At 41.9% G+C, this 26,913-nt stretch overlaps 1 protein-coding gene across 5 annotated transcripts in view; it reads right to left on the bottom strand.

Annotated features, from left to right (window-relative positions):
• The window catches only part of RNF213 (ring finger protein 213), a 631,031-nt gene that overhangs the window by 499,487 nt on the left and 104,631 nt on the right, over positions 1–26,913 (bottom strand). For all 5 annotated transcript variants that reach the window (XM_073621071.1, XM_073621073.1, XM_073621072.1 and 2 more), the window contains 3 exons: positions 24,266–24,360; positions 20,764–20,922; positions 1,618–1,820 (listed from right to left, as the gene is read on the bottom strand). In XM_073621071.1, the coding sequence (XP_073477172.1) occupies positions 1,618–1,820; positions 20,764–20,922; positions 24,266–24,360 (457 nt within the window). The remainder of the gene's footprint in view (positions 1–1,617; positions 1,821–20,763; positions 20,923–24,265; positions 24,361–26,913) is intronic.

The raw sequence follows: 26,913 nt of genomic DNA, 5'->3' as shown, positions 1-26,913 counted from the left end.
GCTGTATGGGGCAAAGGCAGACCAGGCTGTATTGGGCACAGGTCACGCTGTATGGGGCACAGGTCACGCTGTATGGGGCACAGGTCACGCTGCATTGACACTAGGGCAGCTGTGGGGGGGCTGTTTGCAGGGGGGCCCCATACAACATTTTGCTATGGGGCCCTGCTATTTCTAGTTCCGCCCCTGGGTATATATATATGTATATACATAGATATGTGTATATATATATATATATATATATATATATATATATATATATATATATATATATATATATATATATATATATATATATATATATCTATCTATCTATATCTATATATAGTTTCCGTCCACTATGATCAATACAACATTCCTCTTCTTCTCCTTACCCCACGATCCATATACACACATATATGTTCTTACCACAACATACTCATTTGCATATCTCCCTTTCCCCCCCCCCCCTCCTCACTCCCCGCCCACTCCCCGTCTCCCTTCACTCCCCTTCCACATTATGTACACCCCATCACCATGGTTACCTACGCGCTCAATCATTATACATAGTCCCGCCCTCCTCTCCACCCCTCCCATTGCCTATGGTATAAATTCCCACACTGAATATGGCCACCAGCATAGCCTGATGAAGGAGCATGCACCGCCCGCCTCACCCCGCTCCCGGAAGTGAAGACGCAGGTCAGCACGACGCTCCACGGAGGATCCATGACCGACATCCTGGCCGCCCAGAGGCTCTGAGGACCCTCGGCACCACCGGAACAGCTACCAGGACCCAGGTCACAGGACTCACATCCCAGGAACCCCCCCACCGGCCCGTGACACCCACATCCCCCGAGAGCACGCGGATGAAACTACTTTACATGCTGGTTTTTAGCAACTCAAATGTGAGTGTTTTTATCTATTGTAATAGATATTTTTAACATACATGCTGCACTTAGAGGGCGCCGCCCTTCTTTCTTTTTCTTGCAACAGATTCATGTACCTTTCGGAAACAGAGGCACAGAGCCCAGAACTGTGGTCGGAGAGTCAATACCGGACACTTTAAAGGAGAATTTGACCTTTGTTACAGGTTACATCCATTTGTAGGGTGTAACATGTTACAGTACAGCACCTGCCTGTGCATGCCTCTTACACCCCCCCCCCCCCAAGGCGGGGACCTTTTCCTGGCACCCGCTGTAACATTTCAATAAAAGCACAGCCCACACAGCCGCATCATTCATTCACGGTTTCCTGTGAACGAATGAACTACAAGTACAATCCACCATAGAAGATGGCTTTCCTTGTAGTTGTCAATGAACTGTGAGGGTGCTGGTGAGCGCTTTCATAGTGCAATGATTCTTTGTGCAGTTGAGTATCTTTCTGCCCATATGGAGGCATGAGCAGACAGCTGTATTGAGAGTCTGCAGGATCCCGGCAATGCACCAACGATCTGCTGATCGCCGGTGCAATGCTTTATAGGCGACAGTGTTTTTACAAATAAATAAAAATTGGTGCATTTATTATTTTTTTTTAAATAAAAGGTAAAATTATCCTTTAAACAGTTTAGTGAGACTTCTTCCTAAACTTTCTTTCGACTTCAGTAAAAATTACTCCGAAATAAATTATTGCAGGAAATCTTACCTTTTCCATGAAGGTATTTGGATTGAATACACAGGCAACGATTCATAGGTGAACTTTCATAAGTATCAACATTATAGATGAATTCATATTCCTGTTTCTCATTCGCCCGCACAATAACATATTTGTATGGGATGTCTATATTCAAACTTTCCTTAGAAACTTGAGTCTGCCCTTCATACAGAAATCCATGGTCCTTGATTTCTCTTTCAGAAAAAGAAAAATGCAAGTCAACATCTTACAAACATTATGCTTGAATTTAAACATATGAACTAAACATTTTAGCACATATTGTGCATATTTAAAAGCAGTTGTAAAGGCTTATGTTTTTTTTCTATTAAAATAATAAACAGGTTATACTTACCTGGAAAATGGTACAGTATAGGGTAATGGACTTTAAATATGCCAAATGAGAACAAAGAAAACGTATATATACATTTTATTGTTGTAAAAATATAGAAAAGGGAAAAGAAAAAAGTTACAGTGAAAATAATGATTAAAAACTCTTTTATATAGAAGAAACTTCTGGCTTATTTAAAACCATATCAATATACTGTATACATGTAATTGTAAACGGTCTACACCAGGGATATACAATTAGCGGACCTCCAGCTGTTGCAGAACTACAAGTCCCATGAGGTATAGCAAGACTCTGACAGCCACAAGCATGCACCCAGATGCAGAGGCATGATGGGACTTATAGTTTTGCAACAGATGGAGGTCTGCTAATTGCATATCCCTGCTCTACGCTAATCGGTCAAAATTGGTACTCAGTGACTCTATATTTGTGTCACCTGGACTTTCTTTTTTACACATATATTTTTTAAGGTTACTGTAATAGAGATGATTTACCTCATCACCTCACTGGGGCACTCTTTTTAATGTTGAGGTGACCTACATATTCCTTGGATTATATTTATATACAACTAAAACATCATCTTGAATATTTATCTCTAACCTAACTGGGTAAGAAAGAAACATTGTATTTAATCATATAATATGCATCATTTCCCCCTCTCCTTCTTGAAGGGGTACAAATGCAGTTATAGCAGCATATAATCCTGATATGTATGTATGTATGTGTATATATATATTATATATATATATATATATATATATATACATACATATACATATATATATATATATATACATACAGGGCTTTTTTTCTCAAACAATAGGTGCTGGAACTCAACCACGACCCCCCAAAACCCCTCCCCCCACACACCTTCCAAATCACATCAAATAGTGGGTGTGGTCATATTTCACTAACAGTAGAAGGGTCTTAAAGGGGCATTAAATATCAGGATTGCATTACATACAGAGTGCAGAGTTCATGGGGGTTCCACACAGAGTGTAGAGCTGTCACTTGTAAACACAGAAACCAGACTTCTGTGTTTACAAGTGATTGTGGTGAGCAGGCACCAAAGGGTCTGAGCCAGAGGTGGTGGAACCGTGTTCCACCAAGTTCCCCCCTGAAAAAAAGCCCTGTATATGATATATATCTCATATATATATATATATATATATGAGATATAGAGAGAGAGATAGAGATATATATATATATATATATATATATATATATATATATATATATATATATATATATATATATATATATATATATATGAGATATATATATATATATATATATAATCTTTTGTATATACTCTGTGGGTTTTTCAGGTCTGGATTCTATCCCATGGGCAGGTAGGCAAAACATCTTCTCAAGACAGTCCTTTTTATTCCTTCCCTCTGTAGTAGTGACGATTAACCAATCCTTTTTTCACTTTAGGTAATTGTTTGCCATATTGTGACATATTTTGATTTTATATATATAAGTAAAATAAAAAAAAAATGTTTCCTCCTCCCTCTTGCCTCCCCCCCTGTTAAAATCATTGAAGGTAATTTATATTTGCAATTATGTATTGTAATATATTTTGTTATTTATATTAAGTGATGTATTTTTCTTTCATTTATAGTAAAAACGTTATATATAGCATATCTACAATACATGTACGGTCCTGAAGAAGCGGGTGATTCCGTGAGACACTTAAACCGTTTACAAGTACATGTATACAGTATATTGATATGGTTCTAAATTAACCAGAAGGTTCTTCTATGTAAAAGTGTTTTTAATCATTTTTGCTGTAACTTTTTTCTTTTCCTTTTTCTATATTAGTTCAAACAATAAAATGTATATATACACTTTTACTTTGTTCTCATTTGGCATATTTAAATTCCCATCACCCTATACTGTACCTTTTTTGCAAAATATTTACGGGATGATGCCAATGCGAACTTGCCAATGGTTCCCATGACATGTCACCAGTTTTAATATTTAATTATCCTTATCTGCTCTGTGCAATTTTATTGCACAGAGCCACCCCAAACCTCCTCTCTGGCACTTTTAACTCCTCCTCCTTTCTATTGGGGTGCATGTGTAGGCTCTCTCCCAAGCCAGGCTGTGGATCCTCTACCATTTTGAGCATTCACAAGTTTTGGGGGACTTGGGTCCCAAACATATTTATCACTTTGTTTAGGATTTATTTTTGGTTCACATTATTTAAGTGCTGCACTAAAGTTTACATGATCCTGAATTAAGGGAGCCTAGTTCCCTGGATCTCAATCCCCCTAGTCCCAGATCTGCCATGCTAGCCATACTCACAACGAGGCACAATAGCTACAATGCTAGCACTAGCATCCAGAAGGTTGGGGGGTGGGATCACAGTGTACCAACACCTGGAGGCTTCTGAGTACCCGGTCACATTGCAGCCTATGCTGGGTGTGTGTTTTAGCAAGTATGTCTCACTCATGGTTAGTCTGTCCCCAATAGCATGGGTAGGTGGATCGCATATGTGCAATGGCACCACTGGCCAAAATCTTTTCAAAAGACAGTCGTGCTTCATGCCAAGGAGGAATCACTGCACCAAAATAGAGGGACTTAGCTCATGCACTGATGGATGCCTACAGTGCCGTCTAGTGGCATTAAGCTAAGAAATGCTCCCGTTAGTGCGGCAGGTAAAAAAACATTGCTCATTCTCTCCAGTGCCCAAACGGAAAAAAGAAAGAAGCACAGAAGCACAGGGGTGGTTACACAGCAGAGCCAGAAAATTTACTCAATCTGCACCTTCTCCAGGACAGGCATACCCAATAAGGTCATGGTCATTAGGGACTGGGTTTGCTGTAGCAGACTACAGCCCTGGACCTGTAAAAGCTTCCCACCTGCTAACTCATAGATGAAATCGACTGCCAAAGTGAGCGGCATACCGAGTATCCATTACCAATGCAACTTACAGCCTGTCCCCAATCTTCCACCAGGGCCCAGATAGTGTTCTAATGCAAAACACACATCCTTAGGAACCGATCCACAAAAAAATGTCACTGCTATAGAGCACCAAGGCTCAGCAGAGAAAGGAATTTTAAGCATAAAATGTGTGCATCAAAGCAGAAAAGGCTCTCTCGGCAGAAAGAGATAGGACCATTACCTACGAACAGTAGCAAAAAACTGGGATAATGCTGGGAGTAGGAGTTTGCAGGACAGTGTCAATCTTTGCTATTTGCCAGCGTCCAATCACCTGAGTTTAAGCATAACCTCATAGTCTAAGAATTTACTCTCCTGTGTTCTGTGATGTACAATTAGGAAATATCTTTACAAACTAAAGATGAGATTTCAGACAGATCCATGGATAACCAGAAATCAAGCAAGCCAAAGTATTTACAAGAAAGAGCAGCCAACTCTGATACCCTTCTTGCAGAAGATATTGCTACCAGAAAACTAGTTTCCTTGTCAAAAGGACCAAGGGAATATTTCGTAACGGCTCAAAAGGCTGTTTCTGTAATGCCGACAGAACTAAATTCAAGTCCCAAGGGTTCAGGGGTGACCTAACCGGAGGATTAAGCCACGTTACCCCCTGAATAAAGCTACGAACCAAAGAATGCGAAGCAAGTGGTCATTGAAATAATACAGATAAGGCCAAGACCTGGCCATTGATAGTACTCAAGGCCAGCTTCATTTCTAACCCCATCTGCAGAAAGTCAAGGATTCTTCCTGGGGTGCCAACCCATGGATTCACACCAGGAGACATATGCCTTCCACATTCTATAATATATGATTCTGCCGCCTTCCTTGCATTAACCAAGGTAGATACCACTGAACCTGACAGCCCACGTTTCCTCAGAACGTGGGTCTCAATAGCCAAACTGTTAAATTTAGCGTTTGTAAGTTAGGGTGGAATACTGGACCTTGCGAGAGAGGGTATGGACGTGGTGGTAGGGTCCATGGGTCCCCTACCGCCATTTTTATGATCTCTGCATACCAAGATCTCCTGGGCCAAAAGAATCACCGATTTCCCTTCCTGCTTGATCTTGCAAAGAAGTCGTGGAAGCTGCAGAACAGGAGGAAATGCATAAATCAGTGAAAACTGATTCCATGGGAATACCAAGGCATCTGTTCCGCATGCTAGCGGATCTTTTGTTCTGGACACAAAGTTGTCGATCTTTTTGTTGAACCTGGACGCAAACAGATCCACGTCCGGATTACCCCATCTTTGACATATTGTCAGGAAGATATCGGGGTGAAGAGACTATTCTCCCAGGAACAACTGCTGGCAACTGAAGTAATCCTGCTGCCAATTCTCTATTCCTGGAATGAAGACTGCCGACAGGCAAGGTACATTGTCTTCTGCCCAAGTTAGGATATGATTCACCTCTCTCTGGGCCGCACAACTTCTCGTGCCCCTTTGATTGATATAGACCACTGCTGTGGCATTGTCGGATTGGCTCCTGACAGGAAAATTCAGTAACCTGAACGTCCAGGCCCTGAGGGCCAAGCGTGCTGCAGTGAATCTCTGGAATATTGATGGGCAAGGTCATTTCTGATCTGGACCATTTCCCTTGGACAGTCGCCTCTTCCAGGACTGCTCCCCAACCCGAAAGGCATCTATTGTTACCACCTTGCAGGTAACTGGGAGGAAGGAATTTTCTTTTCTGCGGATTCTTGGTTATCAACAACCAAATGAGGCTCTGGCGCACCTTTAGAGGGAAATCTAGAGCTTGGACCTTCTTGTTCCAAGCAGATAGGATACGGTTTTGCAGAAGTCTCGAATGAAACTGAGCATAAGGAACGGCCTCGAATGAAGCCACCATCTTTCCCAACAACCTCATGCAAAGTCGAATAGAAGGATTCTTCTTTGCCATGACCACCTGAATCAGTTCCCTTATGGCACTGATCTTGCCTGGGGCAAGAATACCCTCTTCTGGGCTGTATCTATGATCAGACCCAAGTATTCCAATCTCCTTGATGGTTTTAAGGAAGATTTCTCTAGGTTGAGAATCCAACCTAGGTATTCCAGATAGTTGACTGTGGTGACTATACTTTGGTCTAAGCGGGCTACCGACTGGTCTATCAAGAGCAGATCGTCTAGGTAAGCTAAAATCGTTATACCTTGAACCCTTAATCTGGCTAGAGGAGGGGAAAGAACCTAAACACTCGAGGTGCAGTAGCTAAACGGAAAGGTTTTGGTACAGTGAAAGGTTTGAATAAAACCCCAATCTCTGCTCTTCCATGGGGACCACTGATATCACCTTTTGAGACAAAAGATGGTCCAATGCTTGAAAGAGAGACTTATTTTTCTCTGGATCCCTGGGAACGTTTGATCTGAGAAGACAAGGAGACGGGGACTCTCAGAACTCTAATTTGTACCCTAGAGTTATTGAGGAAGCCACCCATTTGTCTCAACACTTTTCCTGCCAGACCCTTGAGAACTGCAGAAGTCTTCCCCCCACTAGAGCGAGTGGGGGCGCCCCTTCATAAGGAGGCTTTAGTATTTTGTTTTGTAGGTTTCCTTTCCCAGGACCTCTTTTGTCCCTGGGGTTGACCCTGAGGTTTACCTCTTGAACTTGACGGTGGAGGCCGTCGTGACTGCCTGGAGGCTAATGCCCCTGGCACTGCAGAAGAAGCTCGTTTAAATGAAATACGCTTACTCCTTTTCCTAACTGGCAAAAGGGCACTTTTCCCATTAGAAATTCTTTGGATTTATCCATATCATCCCCAAACAGCCGTTCACTGAGAAAGGGAAAACTAGCCAGGAGTTTCTTGCATGGCACTCCGCCTGACCAATTTTTCAACCATAGTATTCTACGCATATGCGCCAGCCCAAGTGTAAGGCGCGAGGCCTGGAGAAAAGAATCTCTCATAGAGTCTATTGCAAAACACCCCTGGTAGCTCGGCCAAATCTTGGGCCTGCTGATCAGAAATAACCTTGAGCACCTGTTTAAACTGGTCTCTCAAGGATTGACATACACCAATTGCTGCCAGCGCAGGCTGAGTTACTGAACCTGCCAGAGAAAAATGGTTCTTTAAAAGGAATTCCAACTTCTTATCCATTGGATCCCTAAGCATTTGAGCATTGTTTACCAGACAAGTCAAACTTTTATTCACAGAGGATATAGCAGCGTCAATTGCTGGAATCTCACATTTTGTATTAAACTTTTCCTCCATAGGATAAAGTGTTGAAAACTTTTTCGGAGGATAAAAATGCTTATCTGGGTGATCCCACTGAGAATACATAAGCTTTTCCAGCAATGAATGGACAGGAAAAGCATGCACAGCTTGGGGAGGCTTTAGCCAACCCAAACAAGAAGTGGGCTTATCAGCCAACTCAGTTAAGGGTACCATAAATGTGGAGCGGACCAATTCAGTAAGAGAACCATCGATCTTTCGGATTGTGAACATGATCCTTCCGCATTTGACCCCTCAGAAGAGAAGTCTTCAGCCTCTTACCGGGCCCCTGAGAAAAATTCATCATCTCCCGCCCCTGGATCCTCAGTTTGAGGGTCCTGGGTAATGGAAGGGGACCTATCGCGCTTAGTCCCACTCTGGGATGCAATTAAAGCCGCTATTCTCTGCTCCAATTCTAATGTGGTTGAGGAAAAAACCTCTTCAGTAACATAGACAGGGGCTGCAGTGTTGGAAACAGTTGCAACACCTGATGGCACATTCTGACCAGCCACTTCAGATCTCTCAGGGGAGCATGCCATTGTAGAGATGAGTTTAGGCTTTTTTTGAGCTTGAACAAGTCCCTCTTAAGCCCTTTTTTGGGGTGTTTCTACCTCCCCTTCTGAACATAACCTGATGCACAAATGCAGAGGTACTACCAGAAGAAATTGCACCCACTGCTTGAGCAAATAGTCCAGCAACTGCCGCTGCTATTAACGTTCAGCCTGATGCTTTTAGTAAATCTGCCAAGTCAATGCCTGTACTTTTTGCTCGTGTCCCTCCGACAGCTGCAGCCAGCAAAAATGGAGCTTTTAAAACATACTCCCGCGCTGGACATTGCTACACGCCAACGCCGCGCCAAGCCCCGCCCCCTCCGTCACATCGCGGCCCCCTTCTCTTTTTAAAAGAGCGTTTTACCCACGCGGGCCTCCGATCCGATGGGATCGCCGTGTGTGTGTGTGTGTGTGTGTGTGTGTGTGTGGGGGGGGTGGGGGGTGGCAAGGAGGAGACCTGGTGACAAACGGAGCGGCATCGCCAATCGTTCTGGCTTCCCCCTATCCAGGGAGAGCTTTGTCCAGGTGGGGGTGTTTTTTGGAAGAAAATCCCCCCCAATCTCCCGGAGGGCCTGGGCTGCTAGCCGGAGGGAAGTCTGCTGCTTCTGCTGACACAGCGTGATCTGAGGAAAGCATGACAAGGTATGTGCTCTATACAGCCCCCAGTGGTGACTTTTAGGCATGACAACATTTACTTTTTAAAGGAGAAATTTCATAAGAGAATTTAAAATTCCTTAGAAATCTCCACTTACCTTTCCCGCCGCAGGGATTCTGTGGTAAAACCAACAGACCCAGTCTTCACCCCTCACGGTGGGCTCCGATGTAAAACCTTCAGGAACCGGGGCCCCTTTTTATCGAGATCCACACTCCTGGACCCGTAAAAGCACCCCGCCAGAAAAACTTTATGGCTGAAAAAAACCAAAGCACTGGATCCCGGGTCCAGCTCTCTAAAAAGAGAGGAGTTACAGGCAAAACCTTGTTTCTTCCGTCACGAGGCCCGGGTACCATTCAATTCGTCCTGAAAAGACACTTTGAATGGATCCGGCTGCATAGCTAGCCCCAGCAAGGATTGCTCCAGTGGAGCTCAGCATAGCACATCTTTACTCGTGACCAACACCTTAGACACTGGCAAAAAAAACTGAGGTACTCCCAGTAGTGGGAGGGGTTATATAGGGAGTGGACTTCCTGTCTTAGGGTGTGCCAGTGTCCATCACCTGAAGGTGGCTTATAACCCACATAGTAATTACTATGGCTCTGTGTCCCGTGATGTACGATTAAGAAATATGGTCCTGCAAGGTAGGGGGGGTTTCTTACTCTATGAAGTGAATCGAATTACAAAACGGTTTATGTCATTAGGTAAGTGGCCCAATTTTATATTGAAAATAATTTTGTTGCTGTATACTTAAAAAGGCCACATAATAGGCAATGCATTTCCTTACAATGTTAATTATGACAAACATGACAATTTAACAGGGATGAGAATCCCAAACAAAAATGTGAACAGGAATCCCATTTGTTTGCTGCCTTTCCTGTACCATCAGAGCAAAATCACAATGTAAAAGAAGATGATCCAATAGAAGTGCAAAGGGATCTTGGGCTGTCTTGCATGAACTGCACGTTTGAGATCTCCCCAGAGTGGCTCATTGATATTGAGGTCAGGAGACTAAGATGGCCACTCCGGAACCTTCACTTTATTCTGCTGTAGCCAATATGACAGGTCGACTTGGCCTTGTGTTTTGGATCATTGTCATGTTGGAATGTCCAAGTACGTCCCATGCACAGCTTCCTGGCTGATGAATGCAAATGTTCCTCCAGTATTTTTTGAGAACATACTGCATTCATCTTGCCAACAATTTTGACCACATTTTCTGTGCCTTTCTAGTGCAAACATGCCCAAAACATCAGCGATCCACACCGTACCTTTTATCATAGGCCTTGTTAACTCCTCTCCGAATGTAGCGTTCATGGCTGTGGCCAAAAAGCTAAATTTTGGTCTTATCACTCCAAATGACTATGTGCCAGAAGGTTTGAGGCTTGTCTCTGAGCTGTTTGGCATATTGTAAGTGGGATAATTTGTGGCATTTGCATAGTAATGGCTTTCTTCTGGCGACTTGACCTTGCAGCCCATCTTTCTTCAAGTGCCTCCTTATTATGCATCTTGAAACAGCCACACCATATGTTTTCAGAGAGTCCTGTATTTCACCTGAAGTTATCTGTGGGTTTTCCTTTGCATCCCAAACAATTTTCCTGGCAGTTGTGGCTGAAATTTTAGTTGGTCTACCTGACTGTGGTTTGGTTTCAACAGAAGCCCTCATTTTCCACTTCTTGATTGGAGTTTGAACACTGCTGGTTGGCATTCTCAATTCTTTGGATATCTTTTTATAGCCCCTTTACTGTTTCATACAGTTCAACTACCTTTTCGCGCAGATCCTTTGACAATTCTTTTGCTTTCCCCATGACTCCAGAAACGTCAGTGAAGCATTGGATGAAAAAGGCAAGGGTCTGTCAAGAGTCCAGAAACTTATTGACCTTTTATACACACACACTAATTACAAGCAAACAGATCACAGGTGAGGATGGTTACCTTTAATAGCCATTCAAACCCCTTTTGTGTCGACTTGTGTGCATGTTATCAGGCCAAAATCACCAGGGTATGTAAACTTTTGATCAGGTTCATTTGGGTAGTTTATGTTGTCATTATGATTTAAAAAGAGTAAACACAGTTGATTGATAATAAATGGCTTCAGCCAAACACTAACCATGAGTGAAATAAATGTTTTTGTGTTATCATTTATATTCTCTGAAAAATGGCCAAGAATTCATAAATTCTGCCAGGGTATGTAAATTTATGAGCACAGCTGTATATACAGTTGTGCTCAAAAGTTTGCGTACCCTGGCAGAAATTGGGAAATTTGGGCATTTATACTGAAAATACGACTAATCATACCAAAAAAAAATGTCTTTTATTCAAGGATAGTGATCACATGAAGCCATGTATTATTACATAGTTTTTTGGCTCCTTTTAAAATCAGAACAGAAATTACCCTGATCAAAAGTTTACATACCCTGGAATGTTTGGCCTTGGTACAGACACAGAAGGTGGCACACACAGGTTAAAACGGCAATTAAAAGGTTCATTTCTCACATTTGTGGCTTTTAAAATCACAATTAGTGTCTGTGTATAGCACTCACATGGATGCACTAAGGAGGCTAGATACTAAGCCATGGGGAGCAGAAAAGAACAGTCAAAAGACTGGTGTAACAAGGTAATGAAACTTTACAAAGATGGAAAAGGATATAAAAAGATATCCAAAGCCTTGAATATGCCAGTCAGTACTGTTCAATCATTTAATAAGTGGAAAATTTGGGGATCTCTTGATACCAAGCCAAGGTCAGGTAAATCAAGAAAGATTTCAGCCACAACTGCCACAGGAATTGTTCGGGATACAAAGAAAAACCCACAGGTAACCTCAAAAGAAATACAGGCTGCTCTGGAAAAAGATGGTGTGATCATTTTTAAGGAGCACAATACGATGATACTTAAACAAGAAAGAGCTGCATGGTCAAGTTGCCAGAAAGAAGCCTTTACTGCACAAGTTCCACAAAAAAGCCTGGTTACAATATGCCCAACAACACCTTGACATGCCTCATGATATGATCAGTCATATTTTCAATATAAATGCCAAAATTTCACAATTTCTGCCAAGGTATACAAACTTATGAGTAGCACAACTGTATATAATTTCAGAACTTATTCCACCTTTAATGTGACCTATAAACTGTGCAACCAAGTTGAACAACAAACTAAAATCTTTTAGGTGGAGGGAAGTAAAAAATAACAAAATAAAATAATATGGTTGCATAAGTGTGCACACCTTTAAACTAATACTTTGTTGAAGCAACTTTTGATTTTTTTACAGCACTCAGTCTATTTGGGTATGAGTCTATCAGCATGGCACATTTTGACTTGGCAATATTTGCCCACTCTTCTTTGCAAAAACACTCCAAATCTGTCAGACTGTGAGGGCATCTCCTGTGCACAGTCCTCTTCAGATCACCCCACAAGATTTTCAATATATTCAGGTCTGGGCTCTGGCTTGGCCATTCCAAAACTTTAATTTTCTTCTGGTGAAGCCAGTCCTTTGTTGATTTGGATGTATGCTTTGGGTCGTTGTCATGCTGAAAGATGAAGTTTCTCTTCATGTTCAGCTTTCTAGTAGAAGCCTGAAGGTTTTGTGCCAATACTGACTGGTATTTGGAACTGTTCATAATTCCCTCTACCTTGAATAAGGCACCTGTTCCAGTTGAAGAAAAACAGCCCCAAAGCATGATGCTGCCACCACCATGCTTCACTGTGAGTATGGTGTTCTTTTGGTGATGTGCAGTGTTGTTTTTGCACTAAACATATCTTTTAGAATTATGACCAAAAAGTACCACCTTGGTATCATCAGACCATAACACATTTTCCCATGCTTTTGGGAGACTTCAGGTGTTTTTGCAAAATTTAGCCAGGCTTGGATGTTTTTCTTCATAGGAAAAGGCTTCCATCTTGCCACTCTACCCCATAGTCCAGACATATGAAGAATCCAGGAGATTGTTGTCACATGTACCACACAGCCAGTACTTGCCAAATATTCCTGCAGCTCCTTTAATGTTGCTGTAGGCCTCTTTGGCAGCCTCCCTGACCAGTTTTCTGCTCGTCTTTTCATCAATTTTGGAGGGACGTCCAGTTCTTGGTAATGTCCCTGTTGTGCCATATTTTCTACACTTGATGATGACTGTGTTCCATGGTATATCTAATGCCTTGGAAGTTTTTTTGAACCTTTCTCTGGACTGATGCCTTTTAACAAGGAGATCCCTCTGACACTTTGGAAGCTCTCTGCGGACCATGACTTTTGCTATAGGATGCGACTAAAAAAATGTCAGGAAATACCTACTAGAACAGCTGAACAGGGAATTCCACATCCTTGCCGCTCTTACAGTAAAGAAGCCCTACGCAGTTTAAGATTAAACCACTTTTCTTCTAATTTTAATGCGTGGCCACGTGTCTTGTTAAACTGCCTCCTGCAGAAAAGTTTTATCCCTATTGTGGGGTCACCAGTATGGTATTTGTAAATTGAAATCATAGCCCCTCTCAAGCGTCTCTTCTCCAGAGAGAATAAGTTCAGTGCTCGTAACCTTTCTTAATAACTAATATCCTCCAGTCCCTTTATTAGCTTTGTTGCCCTTCTCTGTACTCGCTCCATTTCCAGCACATCCTTCCTGAGGACTGGTGCCCAGAACTGGACAGCATACTCCAAGTGAGGCCGGACCAGAGTCTTGTAGAATGGGAGAATTATCGCTTTATCTCTTGAGTTATTCCCCTTTTTAATGCATGCCAATATTCTGGTTTGCTTTGTTAGCAGCAGCCTGCCACTGCTGAGTCTATCATCTACTAGGACCCCCAGGGTCCTTTTCCATCCTTGATTCCCCCAGAGGTTCTCCCCCCCAGTGAGTAGATTGCATTCATATTTTTGCCACCCAAATGCATTATTTTACATTTTTCCACATTAAACCTCATTTGCCATGTAGTTGCCCAGCCCATTAATTTGTTCAGATCAAGGGCGGCACAGTGGTGTTAGTGGGTAGCACTCTCGCCTAGCAGTAAAAAGGGTCGCTGGGTCAAATCCCAACCACGACACTACCTGCCTGGAGTTTGCATGTTCTCACTGTGCCAGTGTGGGTTTCCTCCGGGTACTCCGGTTTCCTCCCATACTCCAAAGACATGCTGGTAGGTTAATTGGTTTCTGTCCAAAATTGTCCCTAGTATATGAATGTGAGTTGGGGACCTTGGATTGTGGGCTCCTTGAGGGTAGGGACTGATGTGCGTGTGCGATGTATGTGTAGAGCGCTGCGTAAATTGACTGCGCTATATGGGTACCTTAAATAAATAATATAATAGATGAGCATCTTAATGAGACACAATGTACAGGGATAGGGACAATTGTAGACACGCACCCACACTCTGGTTGAACTCGATGGACTGGTGTCTGTATTCAACCTTACTAACTATGTAACTATGTACTAGCAAGGTTTCCACATCCTGCGGAGACATTTTTACCTTGCATAGCTTAGTATCATCCGCAAATAGAGAAATTAAACTGTTTACCCCATCCTCCAGGTTGTTTATGAACAAATTAAATAGGATTGGTCCCAGGACAGAACCCTGGGGGACCCCACTTTCCACCCCTGACCATTCCGAGTACTCAAAATTAAAAATAAATCTTGTGAGCCACACTGGTCCTATGCCCAACATGTACTACCACCAGCTGCGTACGCTAATCACGTTTCATATATTGTGCAAAGGTATAATTAGAAAGTATGCGCTGCGCTTGAGTAACCCAAAAAATTAGAAATAAAAATTGTAAAATATATTATAAAAATAAAAAATCCAACTATGTGCGTGTAAATCAATTGGTACAGTAATAATACATAAAGTACAATATACGAAATAAGTGTATGGAAATAAATATTAAACTAAACAATAAAGTGCATAGATAAGACAAGTGCTTATTGTTCCATAACAAACACCTTGAGTGCCCATAAAAAGTATCATAAGTGCTTAGTGCTCCATACAAGGCTTCTTGCCTGCCATGATAAAATAATAAAAAATGACAAGTGAAAAAAAGTTCTATTAGCACTTCAAATCAGTCCGTGCAGGTGATATCCAACTAAAATATCAAATCAGTGCGTGCAGGTGATATCCAACTGTGCTACCAATCATCATGCCGAAATATCCGGAGTGTTGCAAACCATGCTCCGATGCACTTCAGTGGCCCCCTTAAGCTAATATGCTCACCTCAGAGCGTCTGACCCAGCTGATGCTTTTTATGGGCACTCAAGATGTTTGTTATGGAACAATAAGCACTTGTCTTATCTATGCACTTTTTAGTTTAGTTTAATATTTATTCCATACACTTATTTCGTATATTGTACTTTATGTATTATTACTGTACCAATTGATTTACACGCACATAGTTGTATTTTTATTTTTATAATATATTTTACAATTTTTATTTCTAATTTTTTGGGTTACTCAAGCGCAGCGCATACTTTCTAATCATTCCGAGTACTCCCCATTTATCACTACTCTCTGAACTTGCTCTTGTAGCCAGTTTTCAATCCATGTACTCACCCTATGGTCCATGTCAACGAACCTTACATTGTACAGTAAACGTTTATGGTGAACGGTGTCAAATGCTTTTGCAAAATCTAGATACACCACGTTTACTGGCCTTTCTTTATCTAGATGGCAGCTCACCTCCTCATAGAAGGTTAATAGGTTGGTTTGGCAAGAGCGATTCTTCATGAATCCATGCGGATTACTGCTAATGATATCGTTTTCATTACTAAAATCTTGAATATATTCCCTTATCATCCCCTCCAAGAGCTTGCATGCTATTGATGTTAGGCTAACTGGTCTGTATTTCCCAGGGATGTATTTGGGCCCTTTTTTAAATAATGGTGCTACATTGGCTTTTCTCCAATAAGCTGGTACCATTCCAGTCCAATCAGTAGACTGTAAGTAAAAATTAGGAACAATGGTCTGGCAGTTACTTGACTGAGTTCCCTATGGACCCTTGGGTGCAAGCCATCTGGTCCCGGCGACGTATTAATGTTAAGTTTTCCAATGCGATTCCAATTTGAATGCGATTGCTTAATTCTGAACACTGCTACATCCCCAGTTATAAGAGGGTGTGCACACTTATGCAACTGCATTATTTGGGGTTTTTTATTTTTCAACTGAGTTGTACAGTTTATAGGTCACATTAAAAGGTGGAAAAAGTTCTGAAATTATTTATCTTTGTCTCATTTCTTTACATCACAAAAACCTGAATTTTTTACAGGGGTGCCTAGACTATACACACACACACACATATACATATATATATATATATATATATATATATATATATATATATATATATATATATATATATATATACACACACACACACACACACACACTATCTCACAAAAGTGAGTACACCCCTCACATTTTTGTAGATATTGTATTATATCTTCTCATGTGACAACACTGAAGAAATTACACTTTGCTAATGTAAAGTAGTGAGTGTACAGCTTGTATAACAGTGTAAATTTGCAGTCCCCTCAAAATAACTCAACACAGCCATTAATGTCTAAACTGCTGGCAACAAAAGTGAATACACCCCTATAGGAAAATGTTCAAATTGGGCTCAATTAGCAATTTTCCCTTCCCAGTGTCATGTGACTCGTTATTGTTACAAGGTCTCAGGTGTGAATGGGGAGCAGGTGTGTTAAATTTGGTGTTATCGCTGTTGATCCCCCTGTCTTATGACAGAAAGGATCAAAAAGGCTTGTGGGTCTCCAGGACGTCCTGTTACAGCCCTTTAGACTTTTAATAAATACCTCTATTACTTTTACACTATGAGGAAGCCATCCTCTTTGTTTCTTTTATTGATACTGCTGGCGACATCTCGTTTGAAGCAATATTCAACACTGGGAGGAGGATCTCCAAGAAATTTGCCTGAAAGATCTAACGAGGTCCTGGAGACCCACAAGCCTTTTTGACCCTTTGTCATAAGACAGGGGGATCATCAACAACATCTGGTGAGTGTGCATCTACAATTTATTACTTACCGCAGGATTATGCAAGAGGAAGTTTTTACTGGATGACAAAAAAGTACACTTCTTTGTTTCATTATTACTTTTATTTCACATTTATTTTATATATATTTATTATAGCTAGGATTTGTTTGTTGACACTTGTTTTTTTGGCACTACACAATTGATGCGATTTGGGTTTAAATGTTGAGCAGGGAATTTTTGTGAAGATTTTGCCTTTGCCTAATAATATAATTTTAGATGTTATTTTATGGCAATTCCTTATTTTTGTTTGCACATGGAGTTATACATACTCACAGCATTTTTTTCAATCCTAATATAATCTCAGCAGGCGCTGTTTGCACATAGTGTTTGTTGTTGTGTGCACTTTTAACAAGGACAATAAGCAGCCTTGTGAATTCAACACCAACTGCAGCCTCTTACCAAGACCCGAAATTATAGGGGGTTTTATAGCAGCATGCTGTCAGTAATCAGCCATCCCCATATGGCAGATCACAGCAACAGATTGTTCAATGGCACTCAGGAAGTCAAGGATACAACAGCAGGGATCCATTGTTTGCACCTCAACTCCCCCATGTACATTAAGACGTGTAAGAGATAACCAAGCATTCCAGAATGCAAGTCACAGATTTTTGGTAATAAATATTGTGCACCTACTCACATAAATACAAGCATAAATCCCATGGCTTAAAATATATGGTGGAGCAGGGGTGAAAACAGTGATTCCCTGCTTCATGTTTATTGTTCTATTATGTGTCATTTTTTTTCCCATTTTTATTAGGATTATTGTTGTTGTTACGCATATCAAATTGTTTGACTATACTATTATGATCCCTTGTATTGGGATACATATAACTAACACACATCTGATTTAGTAACACTATGCAATTTTTTTTTCTGAGATTTGAGATATATTGCTTGTTACACTGAGCAAGCCCAGGGAATTAGGGCTGTTTAACACCACAGAGATGCGGTTTACATGCATGTGGCAGCACAGTGGTTAGCACTTCTGCCTAGCAGCACCAGGGTCGTTGGTTCAAATCCCAAACATGGCATCTGCCTTGAAGTTTGTATGTTTTCCCTCTGCTGTGTTGTTAGATTTTATTTTTGCCAATTTTGTACATTTCTGACAGGTTTCAAATAATGAAAACAAAAGAGATGGCATTACAAATAAAGAGAGTGTGGGTTTCCACCCAATCTAGAACAGGTATGGTCTTAGAAGTATGGTGTGATCATGCACCCATATGTACATTTTGGATGCCGATGACGAATGTGCTTGTCAACAATTTGAAGCAGCCCTCACAAATTTGAGATTTCCTGCTTTGTACCCTTGACATGCCCAACAACTTACAACTTGAATTGTTTTATGTTTGTGAACACTGATCATGGCCAGAGACTTGGACATTTGATATTTTCTGTTGTACACTGCGCAAGTACATATGCTTATATAGCTGATCCATTCTTTCAGTGCATGCTAATGGACTTAGATGTTTGGCCTGTAGTCTGTGAATTGATGCGCATAGCCAAGGTATTACAGCGTTTGAGAGTATCTGTTCCTGATAAGCAGGTGCAAACACGAAGAGACAGATTAAATGACACTGGTGGGCGTGTCCTTTACTGGGTGTGTGTAGGTGTGTTAACAATACATCCTATGTTAATAGACTGTAGTGGTGGCGTTTTCTTTGCCTGAGAAGAGGCCAAATTATTTGCTGTCAGTTCTTGCTTTTTTTTTGGGGGGGGGGATATTGTGCATAATGACCAACACCCCACTAAGGCTGTGGTTTGATAACTGTTTTGTTTGCTGCAATTGTTTTGCATGTTGTCCCTCAAAAGTGGCTTTTTGCGGGTATGGCTTCAATTTTGTGTGTCTTTGTGCAGTCCGATCATGCGTTTATTGTTTGTGAGCATCAGCTGACCCTTGTCTTGTTATTAGCACTGACAAATCTCAAGTGTTATACCGCGTACACACAGTTGGAATTTCTGACAACAAATGTTTGATGGGAGCTTGTTGTCGGAAATTACGACCGTGTGTAGGCTCCATCGGACATTTGCTGTCGGAATTTACGACAACAAATGTTTTTAGAGCTGGATCTCAAATTTTCCGACAACAAAATTTGTTGTTGGAAATTCCGAGCGTGTGTACACAATTCCGACGGACAAAATTCCACGCATGCTCGGAATCAAGCAGAAGAGCTGGAATCGCTATTGAACTTCATTGTTCTCGGCTCGTCATACGTCTTGTACGTCACCGCGTTCTTGACGTTCGGAATTTCCGACAACATTTGTGTGACCGTGTGTATGCAGGACAAGTTTGAGCCAACATCCGTCGGAAAAAAAATCCACGGTTTTGTTGTCGGAGTGTTCGATCGTATGTATGCGGCATTAGACTTACAACTCCTAACATTGATCTAGCTTACTTACTTCACCACTTCCCTACTGGGCACTTTTACCCCCTTCCTGACCAGGCTCATTTTCAGCTTTCAACGCTGTCACACTTTGAATGACAATTGGGCGGTCATGCAACACTGTACCCATATGAAAATTTTCATCATTTTTTTCAAACAAATAGAGCTTTCTTTTAGTGGTATTTAATCACCTCCTTGTTTTTTTTTTGGTAAACAAAACGAAAAGACTGAACATTTTGAAAAAATAAATATTTGTCATAGTTTGATATAAAATTTTGTAAACCGGTAATTTTTCTCCTTCACTGACGTGCACGGATGAGGCTACACTGATGGAGTGGCACTGATGGGGCGGCACTGGTGGGTACTGATGAGGAGGCACTGATAAGTCTGCCCTGATGGGCACTGGTAGGTGACACTGATAGGAAGCACTGATGGCCACTGATTGGCAGCACTGGTGGGAACTGTTGGGACTGCCCTGATTATCAGTGCCGATGTGCCTTTAACACAAGGCGATTTTCGGCTCTCCTTCTCTCCTCACGCCCTAATCGTGAGGAAAGAAAAGTCGATAACCGTCTTGTGTTAACTTCTGTGATCAGCAGTCATTGGACACAGCTAATCAGGGGATAAAGGGTCGCTGTGATTGGCGATTTACCCTGATCTGTGATCAGTTGAGGCCGAAGCACTCAGTGATCACAGAGCGCGCTGCCTGTGCGCCGCTGGGGGTGCGAGGGCAGCGCAATCACAGTAAGATGTCCATGTACGCCCTCCCGGCAAATTAAGCCTGCGCTGTAGCCGTCTTTCGGCTATAGTGCAGGCAGGAAGGGGTTAATCATTTAGAAATAAATTAAGCTTCCTGCTAAAACTAAACAGAAATGTATGCGTGTGTGAATTGGGGGGGCTGGGGGAAATGGGGGACTGTGGTGGGTGTAGTTTGTTATATGTGCAGGTAGGAAGGTTTATAATGCATTTAACATTGTTAGGAGTTATGGGTAATAAGGCAAAATTATAAGCCTATTAACATAAGAAAACAAACTGCATAACTTACTTTGAGTAATTCATCACACAGATGGCATCTAACCATTCACGATACCCTTTTATCTTCCCGCCTTTCACTACCACTTTGTCCTCGTTAACTTTCACATTAAAATACTTGGAAACAATGACATGGAAATACAACGTGATGCAATTGTCAGGATCAAGTTCCCTGTAGACATAAGAATTAATAAGTTGTATGCATCTAATATTATTTAAGAAGTAGTTTATATTAAAAAAAAAAAACTTGAATTTTAAACTTTTGTATTTAGCTTAAAGCAACCATATCACTATACAAAATTCTGCAAATCAAGCTATATCTGTAAAAGAAGACTGCGTACACTCCTATATCCCATTGCCTGCACTTCAAAATACCGCTCCATCCTGAGAAATGTTGATGTGCTGTCCACAAGGAAACCGACACAGTGTCGTAACTGCTGCCTTTCAGGATTTCACAGTTTTATATACAAAATTAAGCCTAACCACTCACATTTGTTTTAAGTGCAGTTGGCCATACATAGATCAAAATTTGGCCAATTCAGCATGGACCACCTGTTTTTCAATCTATGCAAGGGCACCTTGATTACAAGATTGACTTCTTTGCAACCATCCTGTCAGATAAATACCATTCGATTAGGCCAACCGGCTATAGCGAGCAGCACTGATCAGTGTTCTGACAGCAAGGAAGTCTCCCCGCTGACACAACACAATAGCTCAGTGGGAGTGATTACCCCATCCTCATCGAATGTGTGGATAGGGAAATCAGGTCAGTTTTTTTTCATTCAGCTGGCTGGGTTAAAGGGGTAGGCTGCTACTAGGCTCATAAACAGCTTACCTTCCAATGGCTTTGACACAAAGCCATCAGCACAAAAGTTTACAAATTAACCACCTCAATTACAGGGCACTTGCACCCCCTTCCTGCCCAAGCCATTTTTCAGGTTTCAGCGCTGTCGCACTTTGAATGACAACTGCGCGGTCATGCAACACTGCACCCTAATGAAATTAGGATAGAGCTTTCTTTTGGTGGTATTTGATCACCTCTGCGGTTTTTATTTATTGCGCTATAAACAAAAGAAGAGGGACAAGTTTGAAAAAAAACACAATATTTTTTACTTTTTGCTATATTAAATATCCGATTTTTTTTTTAAACAAATATTTTCCTCAGTTTAGGCCGATATGTATTCTTCTACATCTTTTTGGTAAAAAGAAAAAAAAAAAAAAAATCGCAATAAGCGTATATTGATTGGTTTGCGCAAAAGTTATAGCATCTACAAAATAGGGGAAAGATTTATAGCATTTTTATTTTTTTTATTTTTTTTTTTACTAGTCATGGCGGTGATCTGCGATTTTTATTGTGACTGCGATATTGAAGCGGACATATCGGACACTTTTGTCACATTTTTGGGACCATTCACATTTAAACAGCGATCCGTGCTATAAAAATGCATTTATTTCTGTGTAAATGTGACTGGCAGGGAAGGGATTAACACTAGGGGGTGATTGAGGGGTTAAATGTGTGTCCTAGGGAGGTGATTCTAACTGTGGGGGGAGGGGACTGACTGGGGGAGGTGACCGATTGGTGTCCCTATGTACAAGGGACACACCAATCGGTCTCCTCTCCTCTGACAGGACGTGGATCTGTGTGTTTACACACACAGATCCAAGGACCTACTTAGTTACTGGGCAATCGCGGGTGCCCGGCGGACATCGCGGCCGCCGGGCACACGCATCGGGTCCCCAGTGACGCGGCGGGCGCCACTGGCGGCGCACCCCCTAGTGGCTCGGGAAGGCGATCACGTCATATGACGTCCGCCCAGAACGAGAGCTGCCTCGTCCCACCGTCATATGACAGTGAGCGGGCAGCTAGTGGTTAATTTATAAAACAGTTGCACATAACATAACTGTAAATACATACAGTTGTGCTCATAAGTTTACATACCCTGGCAGAATGTATGATCTCTTGGCCATTTTTCAGAGAATATGAATGATAACACAAAAACATTTCTTTTACTCCTGGTTAGTGTTTGGCTGAAGCCATTTATTATAAATCAACTGTGTTTACTCTTTTTAAATCATAATGACAACAGAAACTACCCAAATGACCCTGATCAAAAGTTTACATACCCTGGAATGTTTGGACTTGGTACAGACACAGAAGGTGGCACCCATAGGTTAAAATGGTAATTAAAGGTTAATTTCCCACATGTGTGGCTTTTTAAATCACAATTAGTGTCTGTGTATAAATAGTCAATGAGTTTGTTAGCTCTCACATGGATGCACTAAGGCTAGACACTGAGCCATGAGGAGGTAGAAAAGAACAGTCAAAAGACCTGCATAACAAGGTAATGAAACTTTACAAAAATGGAAAAGGATATAAAAAAATATCCTAAGCCTTGAATATGCCAGTCAGTACTGTTTAATCACTTATTAAGAAGTGGAAAATTAGGGGCTCTTTTGATCCAAGAAAAATTGCAGCCACAACTGGTGGAAGAATTACTCAGGATACAAAGCAAAACACACAGGTAACGGCAGAAGAAATACAGGCTGCTCTCCAAAAATACGGTGTGGTTGTTTTTAAGGAGCACAATTCAACATTATTTGAACAAAAAAGAGCTGCATGATTGAGCTGCCAGAAGGAAGCCTTTACTGCGCCAATGCCACAAAAAAGCCAATGAGGCTTGTCAAGGTGTTGTTGGGCATAATGTAAACAGGCTTTTTTGTGGAACTTGTACAGTAAAGGCTTCTTTCTGGCAACTTTACCACGCACGTTCGAGTATCATCGTATGGTGCTCCTTAAACACAACCACACCATCTTTTTCCAGAGCAGCCCGCATTTCTCCTGTGGGTTTTTCTTTGTATCCAGAACAATTCATGTGGCAGTTGTGGCTGAAATTTTTCTTGATCTACCTAACCTTGGCTTGGTATTAAGAGATCCCCAAATTTTCCACTTCTTATTAAGTGATTGAACAGTACTGACTGGCATATTCAAGACTTTGGATATGTTTTTATATCCTTTTCCATCTTTGTAAAGTTTCATTACCTTGCTACGCAGGTCTTTTGACTGTTCTTGTCTACCTCCTCATGGCTCAGTGTCTAGCCTGCTTAATGCATCAATATGAGAGTTAACAAACTCATTGACTATTTATACACAGATACTAATTGCGATTTAAAAAGCCACAAATGTGGGAAATTAACCTCTAATTGCCATTTTAACCTGTGGGTGCCACCTTCTGTCTGTACCAAGGCCAAACATTCCAGGGTATGTAAACTTTTGAGCAGGGTCATTTGGGTAGTTTCCAATGTCATTATGATTTAAAAGAGTAAAACACAGTTGATTGATAATAAATGGCTTAAGCCAAACACTAACTACGAGTGAAAGAAATGTTTTTGTGTTCTCATTCATACTCTCTGAAAAATGGCCAAGAAATCATAAATTCTGCCAGGGTATGTAAACTTATGAGTACAACTGTATATTCCTGTAGAATTCTGTCAGAAAGAGTTTCAGCATACTGCACCTTTTAAAAGCTTCTTGTTCTTCTTTGTTATCTATCTTTTCTTTACTGGAAGATTTTCCAACTCCACCTTGCAGGTTTGCAGCAGCTTTGCCCTTCTGGTTAAAAAAAAAATTATCAGAAAACTGAGATATAATTATTTGCTTAGTAAAACAATGAAACAAAACTTTTTAAAGAATTTCTAATGGTAGAGCTGTTTAATTCTCCAAGTACAGTATAACATACTAAATAACGAGACTCAATTTCATATATGCAGATCAGTCGATCTTCTAAGCCAGAAAAGCATCTATACTGTGTCCGTACAATCAAATATACAGTATATACCAATAATGCAGCAGTTAACAACACAGTGTAAAACACAAACTATCAATCTTCCTCCACCACACTGAGAACTTTTTACACTGTCCATTATTTCTTCCTGATGGTAACTTTTCCACCCAACACACATGAACGCCTTTCCCAACAACTGAAACCTCACTCGGCGGCTGGTGCTCAAAATTTTTTTGGGGGGGCGCAAACAAACTGAAAAATACTGACCCCCCCCCCCCATCAATTGCAGCCTCACTTTGCCCATCAAATGCAGCCATTGTGCCCGTCAAACGCAGCCACTTGTGCCCGTCAAACGCAGCCACTTGTGCCCGTCAAACGCAGCCACTTGTGCCCGTCAAACGCAGCCACTTGTGCCCGTCAAACGCAGCCACTTGTGCCCGTCAAACGCAGCCACTTGTGCCCGTCAAACGCAGCCACTTGTGCCCGTCATATGCAGCCACTTGTGCCCGTCATATGCAGCCACTTGTGCCCGTCATATGCAGCCACTTGTGCCCATCATATGCAGCCACTTGTACCCATCATATGCAGCCACCTGTGCCCACCAACCCCCCCTACTCGCGGCTCTGGCAGCACCCAACACCCACCCTCTGCGCGCGGCTCTGGCAGAGGAGACTTACCGCAGCAGCTCCTCCAGCGTGTCTCCTTCGCTCCTCTTCCTAAGCGCCAGGCATCCAATAGGGTGGCCTGGCGCTTTGGCCAATCAGGAAACAGGTCTTCCACCCTGCCTCCTGATTGGCGGGGAGGAAGGTCAGTGTGAAAATAGCAAAAATGAATGTGCTATCGTCACACAATTGGGTGGGATCAGGGCGCACTCTCTGCGCCCTGAGCCCACCCTATTTTGAAGCCTATTAGAGCCTCTGGCTCTAATCAGGTGCATCAAAAAGTACCACCCCCCGCCATAGGAATCCATGTGTCTGGCATCCTGAAAGGGGCCGGGCGCATGGGTGGGGGGGCGGCACCCGTGCGCCCACAGTGCACGGGCCGCCACTGTTTGTTTTACAGTGTTGTGTTTACATTCATGTTTAGTGCACATAAATGTCAGTTTGTTATTTTGGATGGTTAATTATAGAGCACAAGGTGGTAGATGTAATATAAGTGCCGCATTATTGGTATATTTGTTTGCACAGGAGATTTTGATTTGGATGTAACAGCTGATTGGTGGGTTTAGTGGGGGTACATACACTGATCAGCCATAACACTATGACCACCCCCCTAATATTGAGTAAGTCCCCCTTTTGTCACCAAAACAGCCCTGACCCATCAAGGCCTGGACTCCACTAGACTTTTGAAGGTTTAATGTGGTTTCTGGCACCAATCCGCCAGTAGCAGATCACTGCTTCCTTGCCTTCTTCCCGTAGTGCATCCTACTGGCATCTCTTCTCCACTTAAGAGACGCGCACACACCCAGCCATCTACATGATGTAAAAGAAAATGGGATTCATGAGACCAGGCCATCTTCTTCCATTGCTCTGTGGTCCAGTTCTGATGCTCTAATGCCCATTGTAGGCAGTTTTGGCTGTGGCTTTTGGGCACCCTAACGGGTCTACAGCTACACAGCCCCATGCACAACAAACTGAGATGTGCTATATGTTCTGACACATTTCCTTTGGAACCAGCATTAACTTTTTCAGCAGATTTTTCAGCAGATTGAGCTACAGTACAGTAGCCCTTCTATTGAATTGGACTACACGGCCCAGCCTTTGCTCCCCATGTGCATCAATGAACTTTGGCTGCCCTTGACCCTATCACCGGTTCACCAGTTTTCCTTCTTTGGACCACTTTTGACAGGTCCTGACCACTGCAAGCCGGAAAAATCCCAAAAGAGCTGCAGTTTTGGAGTTGCTCTGATCCAATCGTCTAGCCATTACAATCTGGACCTTGTCAAAGTTGTTCAGATCTTTACACTTGAACATTTTTTCTCCTTTCAACACATCAACTACAGAGACAACATATTCACTTGCTATTTAATATATGCCACCCACTTTCAGATGCCTTTGTAATGAGACAATCAGTATTATTTACTTTACCTGTCAGAGGAACACAGAGGAACAAGTTTGAAATGTTGACTTCCAAATTCTCCAAGGCTTCAATTTGTCACTTAACAGTGCTTGAAGCCAGAGACATCTCCACACCAATCTAGAGAAAAGCCAAAAGATGTGCACCATGTCCACGCAAGACAACATTACAAGAAAATGGGCGTCGGTCGCCTCAGACCCCTGGGAAAATGGCTGCCACACTCCAAGAAAATGGCCGCGGCTACAGGAAAATGGCTGCGGTTCCCGCGGCAACCGTTCCCCCCGCATGGCGGCAACGAATGGTAA

The sequence above is a fragment of the Aquarana catesbeiana genome, linkage group LG03 (assembly GCF_042186555.1).
Source record: "Aquarana catesbeiana isolate 2022-GZ linkage group LG03, ASM4218655v1, whole genome shotgun sequence".
NCBI classification, from domain to species: domain Eukaryota; kingdom Metazoa; phylum Chordata; class Amphibia; order Anura; family Ranidae; genus Aquarana; species Aquarana catesbeiana.
This window is presented reverse-complemented; position numbering and strand designations above follow the sequence as displayed.